The 10491-nt window shown below is 41.0% G+C and overlaps 1 protein-coding gene across 1 annotated transcript in view; it reads left to right on the forward strand.

The window, feature by feature from the left end:
• Positions 1-10491, forward strand: part of LOC140951641 (uncharacterized) — a 32755-nt gene that overhangs the window by 17876 nt on the left and 4388 nt on the right. The window contains exons 11-25 of the mRNA XM_073400938.1: positions 24-51; positions 353-415; positions 1735-1820; positions 3025-3603; positions 3980-3998; positions 4771-4901; positions 5270-5300; positions 5721-5783; positions 6664-6726; positions 6822-6884; positions 7789-7840; positions 8228-8259; positions 8560-8622; positions 9114-9253; positions 9983-10142. Coding sequence (XP_073257039.1) covers positions 24-51; positions 353-415; positions 1735-1820; positions 3025-3603; positions 3980-3998; positions 4771-4901; positions 5270-5300; positions 5721-5783; positions 6664-6726; positions 6822-6884; positions 7789-7840; positions 8228-8259; positions 8560-8622; positions 9114-9253; positions 9983-10142 — 1573 coding nt within the window. The remainder of the gene's footprint in view (positions 1-23; positions 52-352; positions 416-1734; positions 1821-3024; positions 3604-3979; positions 3999-4770; positions 4902-5269; positions 5301-5720; positions 5784-6663; positions 6727-6821; positions 6885-7788; positions 7841-8227; positions 8260-8559; positions 8623-9113; positions 9254-9982; positions 10143-10491) is intronic.

Below are 10491 nucleotides of genomic sequence, written 5' to 3' on the forward strand. Positions count from 1 at the left end.
TTTTTTTCGCTTTTCTTGTTTAGGCAAGTCACTAGATGACAATGGCCCTAGGTAAGCCTAAAAACCAAGAAAGTAGAAATAAGCTAGTGAGACAGGGTTCAACAGTTTGTTGATAAATAAGCTTACAGATGTACTCGGTCAATAACAAGATGTACAAGCAAAAAGAAATGATAATGCAGAATTTTTGTTGAGGCGATAGGAAAGAAGTTTAGTACCAAATATCAAAATTGCTTTCACAAGATTGTCATCATCTAGCCAAATTAAACGTGTATGCAAAAAATAAACTGAAAATAAAATACTGTGAAAACCATCTATAGAATGATTTAGCACCTTGTATGAACTATTTCCTCAGATGTCCTACCCCTGGATGTGATGGTACAGGTCACAGGACAGGAATGTACACATCACATAGAAGGTAGGTTCGTCACTTGTGTGTTTAATCAAATCTTGTATCGGACTAGATACAAAGCTGATCTCTTAATTTTGACTGAAATAGTTGTCTCATAAAAGAGTCTACGGTTAAGTTAAACTGGGCCCTAAGTATACCTAAGCTCACACCGATAGAAACTTGGTAATTCACGGGCTTACCAGACATTTTATGGAACACTGATTAATTAGGGACATTACCATCTGACAACGGCGCTGAAATCGTCACTGAAAAGATGAGTTCGCGTCCAACTGGCTCAGTCTTTTAAAAAATGGGGCTGAAGAAGGATGAAAGCGTAGAATTTATCGCTCTGCCGTTGACACCCTCAAGAGAATTTACAATGTAGTCATTTCACGTCGTTGTGGAGAGATGGACCTGAATTGTGCGCAGAGTTGTTGTTTGCTTATTGAACTTAACGCTTTTTGGACGTTTTCGTTGCCGTCGTCGTCTCAGTGGGGGAAGCCTTAGCAACGACGACGGCGACGGCAATGAGAACGTCAAAAAAACGCGCGATAGGTTGAATAGACAAAACAACAACTTTGTCAGTACATCACGCTTTTTAGTTTTGTACGTTTATTTGCTGTCTCTGCACGACTACGACGTGAAGAACCTTATTTCACGTTTTATGGAGGACGTTAACAAGCGACGACGAATATTTCTTTCTCTTTTTAAACTTAAGTGCGGTCTCCAAGAAATCAGAACGCAATTCGCCTCCATTTTCAGCTAAATGGAATAAACGCGACAAAGTTTGAAAAAGGCGAATTCATTATTAGGTGACGTTTTCGCTGCCGTGGCCGTCGTCTTCGCTAAAGCTTCCTAGTTTCGTAAGGTTCCTTAAATTAAGAGACCCCTTTATAAGATATACGCCTCCCTTTCACCGTCCAGGCTGAGTTAGGCTGAGATGATCTGTCATTTTAACTTTCCCATCTGTGGATGAAATCCTATGATGTTGCTTTGGTAGATGTTCTGTATGGTTCTGTTGAAATGTTTGAAGTTTTTTAAAATTTTTGCCTATTCAATCGAACAGTATTTCCTTTCCCTTTCTGTTATCAGATGAACTCCTCTCTGAGATAACATTATTTATGGCTGGCCCCAATGGTATCCGTGCTAGAGAGAGTTGACCTCAATGCAAAAAAAGAGCCGTAAAACTCTGCCACGGCATTAGTCAGGCTTGCTCGTATCGATGGGGAGGTCGTTTTTGATAGTCTAATGTTATTATTGAGATGGTCATCGCAAAAGGGTGACCATATAATTAGGGTGGTTAGATGACAGGGTTTAAAAACGTCTCTGTTGCTATGATCATTTAGTCTGTCAGGTTGCCCCCTTGCCAATAGTCAGAAGTCATCATCTCGGCAGTGCCGGAGTCCACCAGCCACACCTCCACACAAGAAAGGTATGTCGCTTCGTGGCCAATAAAGCCCAAATATAGAGAATCGTGCTTTGAAGTTGACGCGTAACTAGCCGACCTCATCTTCTGATGAAGTCTAGCAGTAAGCAGTCGAAACGTCGCGAGCTACATCTCAAGTGACTGCATCGTGAAATAAATCGCGATAATGATTAGATTATTATTTAATCATTTGAAGTGTCCAGACTACATTCCATTTTTTTTTAACATTGAACTTTATGGTCCACTCCTTTTCCTGTCAACTCCCATGCTGCTGATCTTCCTAGTGCTAAATTTCCAAGAATTCTTGGTTAAATCTTAGAACTCAGCGCGTTTTGCTAATTTGAACCATTCACAATTAGCAAATAAACTAAATCAACCAACAAGGTCATTAATTGATTCTACATTTGTTTCGCGGCAGATGATCCAGAAATCCGATTTGACATTCTGTTGACATTGTCAGTTTTCTTCAGCTGTTAGTTTACCTCTTTAGATTGTATTTTGCAAACTTAAAGTGCACTCTAACTGAAGTCTTGGTCATAGCCGTTTAGTCACCATGCATCAGCTCTGATAGACCCTGCTCGCCATAGAGCCTCTAGTAGATCAGTGGTTAGAGCGTCCGAGCTAGAACTCGGAGGGTCGTGAGTTCGATTCTCACCTGGAGCCCGGAATTTTTTCTGAGCTTTCTGGTGTAAGAATTCTCCTTCTTCCAAATTATTCGTTGTAAATTACATTTAGGCTGTGTTCGTTTGGAATGAAACGTTTCTTTCCAAACCGGTTGATTTGGTTGAAGTCCAGTACTTGTGACTTAGCATAAGTAACTCCAGCTTTCATGTACACGAGCGTAAGAGGTATGCGTGCAAATTATTTAGGACATTGTTGCCCCTCAATATGTCAGGTGTGACTACACATCCCGCCCAACCCAGCGAGTCCTTAGACTTGGTCATAGAAAGTCGTTGAGGGAGGGAAGGAAGGTCGGGTTTGCGCTATACTTACCAGTGTTTCGCATTCAGTTTTTACCCTTCGCTAACATATTTTGCGCTTCTCTCTCGTCTTTCGCCGCTCGGCGACGTCTTGAGCTAGGTTTAAAGGATAATAAAGTATTTCAACCAAATCAACACAACAGCAACACTCCACCAAGCGAAAACGGGTTCTAATAGAACACAACCTTATTTTTCCAGCTTTACTAAGAATTGGCTTCTCTTATTTTCAGGTTGTGCGCCAAAATACCTTCTCACTGACAAATCCTCGCCGCAGGAGAGTCCAACCTCCCCCGACTCGGGAATATCATCTGCTTCCAGCACTGAAGACAATTCCGCAAAAAAAGAACTCAATTTTGAATCAGACACCAAAGAGACGTCTTCTGTTTTCACTTTCCCGAAAAGCAAACCACCTAAAATAAAAAAGGAACCTCAGTCAGAGACATGTACAACAACAGCACCGGCCGCAAAGCTTCCAGAACATTCCATGCCAAGCATCATTACAGCAACTGCAGCCGTCGCCGTCGCGAATTCGGTCATGAGCGGTAATCTGGTTTCTTCATCAAAACAGTTGTCTTCATCACAGGAGAGTTTAGCAGGCGATCTTGTGGAACCAGCAGTCAAAAGGGAGCCGATTGATGGCGGAGAAGAAGACGAGTACAGCGAAGAGGACGATGCGGACTCGGAGATGAGTTCAGATGAGATGTGTCTGGAAGCTAAAGAAGTGGTCAATTACACGTCTGATGAGAGTAATTCTGATGAAGACGACTTCAGGAAAGATGAAGACGATTCTGATTATGGAGACAAAAAAGGTAATCTTGACAAACGTCACCCTGTGTTGCGATCATGGGCGGGACCCGCCGTACCACCAGGTCTGTCTTTACAACCTTTTTTCTTACCGTGAACTTAAGTCCAGTCCTTAATTTTTCTACAACCCCGTTTTGACAACCACTGGCCACTTTTCGGTGACCAGAGTCGTTATTATTTGTAACATTTGCATGGAGAGCTTAATTAAACAACTCCTGTGTTGACGGCAGCGAAATCGTCACTTAGAAGCTGACCGATAGAAACGTCCCGTTGGGAAGAGCATTTTTTGCTGTCATATCATGTATTGAACTGTTCATCATATATGAGTTTACAAACTGAAGGTCATGATCTCGTTTTTGAATTTTTTTTTTTCTTTTACAGGTTCCTCAAGGTTCATAGGGTATGTATTTATTGTATAGTGTTTTAATTATCAAACTCAAATCTGCAATTCCTGAGCCCATTTAAGCGAGAGTAAAATGAAATATGACTGTTATGTATTTATTTGGTAAAGAAGTAATGGTTCCATGAATTTCAGCTTTCTTTGTTGTTTAATGTATAAAAGACAAAACGTCAAAAATGATGTTAACTTTAAGTTTCACTAGAATGGTAGTTTCGATGTCTTAACGAAGTAAAAAAATACTGAATTCGCTAAAGTACAATCTATCCTTAAGTTTCATCTTTTCCCTGAATAACTACTACTTCTGTTTTGCTTCACGATTTATTTTATCCAACATTACTTCACTTATACTGTTCATTTGGTTGCATCTAGAAACGTTTTACCAAATTAGCGCAGCGAAATTTTCGTATTAACAGCTGTGAAAGTGTTTGCGCTGCACTGCCTGTTAGGAAAGTCCTTTAAGGCCGATACACACGAGGGGTTTTACTCCCTGAGCATGCTCCAGGCTCATTTTGCACGTGTCAGTACACACGAGGAGTGTTTTCAAGTTCGCCCAATTTCACCCGGGAGCTTGCTCCCAAATATTTAACCGGCTAAATATCGTGGAGCATTTTGCTGGGTGGAAATTCTGCTCCCCAGGGTGAAGTATACCCATGAAATTGGTGATACACACGGAGGAGCTTTGCTCCCGGAGCGTGCCCCTGGAACATGCTCCGGGAGCAAAATCCCTCGTGTGTATCGGCCTTATTAAGCAGTGTTCTGTCTTTTGTTTCAGTTGTCCAACAGAGGGCTGTGATGGATCAGGTCATGTAAATGGCCGGTTTGCCAGTCATCGCCGCCTCTCCGGTTGTCCAAGAGTTCTAAGGAACACGCCTCTGCCTAAAACACCTGTCAAGCGTGAATATGGTAAAGGGTTTTTCTGTTTTTCTTTTTAAAAATGCAACGAAAGGAGATTAGTAATGCTTTACTTTGATTGGCTAAAACTCTCTCGCCCCTTTGCCACATTCTCGCACTTATTTCCGCGATTTCTGGCTTCTTGTGTTTGCTTCGAGTTGTGATTGGTTAATTTGATTGCCAGCAGCAATTCTGATTATGATTTTTTGGTTGCTGTTTCAAGTGATTAAAGCAAAACTGCTCTTTTTAGATGGATCGATGCTAATTACAAGATTCGTACAGGGGGTTATTGAAAACCTCGAAAGACATGAAATTTAAAAATCTCTATGCAGAGATTTAAAAATGACTTGAAACTGGAAATTATGTGTTTTTATTTGCAGGTCCTGATGGAAAGCCTAAAGAGCTTCTTTGGTAATTAACGTTCTAAACTACTTGTCCCTCAAAAAGAAGTTTCAATTTGCAATATTGCGCCCAATGTTTCACTCAACATGGCTACATTCTGTTGCATTTCTTGCCCAGAAAATTGGCGCAACATTTGCTTATTCGCTACCAAGCGAAAGAGGGGCAAACTTTTTGTCCAAAGCGGTTAATTATGAACGTAAATTTCGTTGGCTTGAGGCCCAAGATTTAAAGCTTTGTCACTCCATAGCACGCAACGTTACAGATGGTAGACACCCAACGAAATTTTTTCGTGCCTTAATTTCAAGGTTGGACAAGAGATGAATGTTTTTGCGCACTTAATTAAAACTAGCGATACAATGTATTTGGTCAACTGCAGATTGCTTAGAATTTAGGCAGTTAACTAAACGTATTTTTTTCTCCTTTTTGTAGTTGTCCCACTCCCAACTGTGATGGGAAGGGTCATGTATCTGGTCAATATGCTACTCACAGGAGGTAGGTGTATTTTCACGGGGTTTTAGCTGCGTTTAATGCTGTGTTCACACTCAGGTGAAACATCGTTCAGAAAGAAATAGCAAGATGAACTAAATTCGTTTTCTAAGGTGTATACTGGAGTAAAATACGGTCGAATCTCCTCGTAGACTTGCCTACTGATGGGTTAAGTAGGGTGAATATCATCGTGCCAGTGAGTGTAAGCCCTGAGCAGGACAAAAACGCTTTGCATTCGATGATGACTTTCACCACCCGAACTTTAAAAAACAAACCACTTTTTTAAATGTTTTATCAAACACTGTACTGGCGTTGTAAACAATTTTTAGAATTCGTTTGCTTGCTTATGTAGGAATCGGACTCGGGAATACTCCAGTGGTCGAACGTCGGTAACTGTCACCAGCCCGTTCTGTTCTGAATTCAGGAATACTCACCACACCGATCACATCCAGCCTTCTTATGAAATGATTTTTGTGTTCGTGCCTTTAAACGTTTGCTATGCTTTCATCAACACATTCATATGTCATTGCAAATAAGCCACCCATCGACATTCCAGTACTAGCAGTATGCAAGCTGTTTGTCACATGAACCTCGTTTAAAGGCCTAAGCTCCCACGAGTCTTCTGTAGCTCATTGCTGGAGCATGCGTACTTGTAACCGGCAGCTAATAAGTTGGACTCTTCAGTGTTGGGAGAGATCAGATTTTTCGGGCTGGTCCCCTGTGTCACTTACCAACTAGAAAAATCATTTATACTTAAAAATGTCTGTCAGCCTCCGTTTTACCAGAGGACCCTTTGTTCAAATCGGCATGTTTTGATGACTTGCCGAGAACATGATAACAGAATATGGCCCTCATTACTTGCCTTATTTCTCTCCGTTTCTTTTAGCTTATCAGGGTGCCCACTGGCGGCCAAGATGCAACAACAGGAACACCAAGAAGTTAGGTACATGTATGTGTTAGTTAAACACAGTGAGTAGTTGTTATTTTTTGTTGTTTTCTCTGAGCGTTGAATTAATTGTTGCCTCGCCTTCTTTTGTCATGTAGGTGCCCCACTGTTGGCTGTGATGGAACAGGTCATGTGACTGGAAAATACTCGTCACACAGAAGGTAGATTAGATAAAAGTTTAGTTAACGAGAAGTTACTACTTCGAAGATAAGCTTATTATCAAATTTTTCACTTTGATTAATCTAACCGTTTCAAACTTGGGCTTGTCAATGTCATTTTAAAGGAAATAACTCAGCAGCTGTGGAACATTTTAAATGTAAAGAAACTCCAGCTATCTTTTCAATTTACGGAAGTGAAGTTAGACTCACCAACTGTGAAGTAATTGAAAAATAGTGGCCCAAAATGTCAGTCGTTTAATAGGCGTAGAAGTAAAATAAATTTTAACCGTTCTCGGAAACAAAGTTTCGTCAGTCTTTTTTGGTCAACTGTAATACACTTCAATTCTTGTAATCCTCCACCTTATTCGACATTTTATCCCGATTTTCTCTGTAAAACGTTTTATTCAGACCAGTGTAACATCGCCCGGCAGTTGCTAGCATTTGGTGGCCTATTTCTGTGACATGGAACTTGGGACAGTAAAATGTCGATACTTTAACAGAACTCTTTCATTTTACAGAATAACTTCCCCTCGTCCACATACTCTCCGACACGCAACCTCTAGTCGTCTTCGTCAAATCTACTTGCTACACCTTTCTCCTATTTGAAAACGTATGGTGACAGTGCGTTCTCAGTCTATACTCCAAAACTATGAAACTCTTTGCCCCGTGAATTAACAAACTCCTCTTCGGTCAGTATCTTTAACAATAAGTTGAAGACGACTACTCGGGTTTTTTTTTTTCAAGTAAACGTTTTTGCCCTTTTTATACTTGATGTTTTGTGCTTGTAAATTTGAAAGTTTTTACTTGTAATTTTTAAATTTTTGTACATACTTTGTAAAGGGCGGTAGATCCTTGGAGATTTTGGCGCCATAGAAATTCAAATTGTAATTGTAATCGTCTTTTTTAGTTTGTCAGGTTGTCCATTGGCACCAAAGCTTGCTCTTCAGAATGCCGAAGCAGGTACAGTTCTTTTAAAGAAAATAAAAAAATAAAAATAATAATAATAATAATAATAATAATAATAATATAAAAAGGTACGCTTCTTTTCGAACTTTCGATAATGAAATCGGATTTTAGGGCAATTTTTTATGTTGAGTTGTGTTACTAGACGCCCACGACCGCGTTCAAATCATGAATATACATCTGGGAATGAATCAGTGTCAGCATCAGATGGCTGATGATTAAATGGAGAATGATCACGTTTTTTTTTTAATTTTTAATTAGCCTCTTATTGGGTTGATTTTGCTAAGGAACGTTACGTCACGACCCAAATGTTCGACCGCTTCGGAGACAACCTTTCATTTTCCCTGACCTATATCCTTTTATTTTTGCTTTGTTTCTTAGGTGGTGACAAACAGTCCGACAAACAAGGACCAACGTGAGTAATCGTGATTATTTAGTCTTAGTTTTTTAGGGAGTGATTTACCCTCAGTATAACATCATCGGGAATCGTTGCTTTCAGTGGGATTTTTAGGGACTTCCTTGGACATCCCACAGGCATTTTTCTTGGTAGTATGCAAATACAGATGCCTCTCATCGCTCCCAACCGCTGGGACGTCCCCTGTTGTTGGGAGCTATGAGGGGTAGCTGTATTTGCAGGTTAAGAGCAGGCGGGGGGGGAGGGGGGAAATGTTGCATTTTAGCCTTATTTAACCCAGTCCTACACTTACTTTTACAGATGTCCTACTCCAGGTTGCGATGGGACAGGACATTCCAGCGGCCAGTTCAGTACCCACAGAAGGTTAGCTCATGTTAGTTTCTTTGGCAGCGATAGGGCTAGCAATAACGTTATAGTAGAAGAGCTGCTAGAAAACTGTTTTAGCCTGCCTAGCTGACGGTATTCTGTAGTAGTCGAGAAAGATTTGGCGGCTTCGCCGCCACGAGCGGCGTAAGCCTTGAGAGATAAACGCCTCGTCCCCACTCCCTTTTTTGGATCATAGCTCCGCCGCCAAAACCTTAATCGCGCACCGAGACAATTCAGCCAGCTACGCAGGCTAAAACTGTTTTGGACATGGAAATGTCTTTAAGAAAGTAAATTTGGGTTTCAAACATACAGAGGACCTTGGAAAGAAAGGAGAACGCTAATTTCTTTGCATATGTTTGTTACCGGTGTTGCTGCATACATCTTGCTTTAGTTTTAAGAGTCATTTTCTGGTTAGATCGATGTGTTTCAGTATTCAATACCCTTCGCTTATTTATCCTCTTTGTTGCCTCTACTCCCTCGTTCTGTAGTTTGTCAGGATGCCCGATGGTTTCCCCGTCAGAGAAGAAAGTTCTCATGAGACAGGAAGCAGAATCCAAGTTACTGGCTCAAGCCAATGCTAGCAGGGACTCTGAACCGGTCAGGCTGGTCAAAGTACGCTCGGGAAAAGGTAAAGCGCACGGAATCTTTTATTTTCAAAAAAACGTTGTGATTGGATAATCTTCCTCCAACTGCCCCGATTCGAGTAGTCGCACTGTAAAAATATGGTAGTTAGCCTAGCCAAATTCACGAAGGTGACTCTGATAGTTTGGCATGTCGCGTCTTTAGGAAGAAGCAAGTATGTGAGACGCGTTTCATGAAGAAGCGCGTGGAGATACAGTGTATAGTTTTTCTGCACCAAGGTTTCCCATCACTGTGAATGTGCGTGTCCCATGTTGAAATATTTAATGACGTTATTAACGAGAAATGTACAAGGTTTACGGATAGCTTTACTTTTCGCGACAACCGTGGCAAAACTGATGCAGTTTTCAAGTGGTGCTCTATTTTATCATGTTAACTACTTTCATTTCCCGTGGCCTTTTTTCACATTTTTTCTTTACTACCTTACACCTCTGCAGGACACTGTAAGATGGGTCAGTCACAAATTAGCAGTGGCAATCAACTGAGTACAATTAATATTAGATAGGCAGTTTGCAGGTAGACAACACATGGCAAACTATAAATGATAAAAGACCCTCCCAGAAAGGATATCTTTCATGAATAAACCGTAAAGGGCCGACGCGGTGTACAGTCAGGCAAGTAAGTTAGGTAGCAAGTTCGTTGTTTTTTGAGTAAGATTCCATCGAATGTTTGACAATATACAATTACGAAACTTTCTTTTGTTTGTTTGTTTTGGCAGCTCAACAGGAAATTGAGAAAGTGCGTGCTTTGGACAAAGAAATCGACGTCCTTCAGACTTCGAACCAAGAGTGCGAAAAACTGAATAAGGAGCTGGATTCCGAGATTAGCCGCCTTGAGCAACGACTTACTGTTTGCAAGGAAGAGACTGCGAGTGATAGGTAAGGGGAAAAATCTAAGTGAAACGTTGCTAGGCAATACTTTCCAGTGGTGGTGCCAGAAGGGAACTGGAGCCGAATTGCGTCTCGCAATTGTTTGTGGGATCGTTATTAGGGACTCTAGTAACAGTCCCAGAAGTCTTTGCGAATGTTAACTCGACCCAGTCTCCTCGTATTTTTGTGGGACCGGATGGTCAGTCAACATTCAAGAAAAAGATGGTTATGCGAAGTACATTCGAGTTCATGAGAAAGACGTAACGAGTCCGAGACGAAGTAGATTTGGAGCAACCTCTATTTATTCTTAGCCCGTCATGTGCAACGTGCGAGAAAAGAAATTGGTCACGCGTGCATT

Source organism: Porites lutea, chromosome 11 (genome assembly GCF_958299795.1).
Source record: "Porites lutea chromosome 11, jaPorLute2.1, whole genome shotgun sequence".
Taxonomy (NCBI): Eukaryota; Metazoa; Cnidaria; class Anthozoa; order Scleractinia; family Poritidae; genus Porites; species Porites lutea.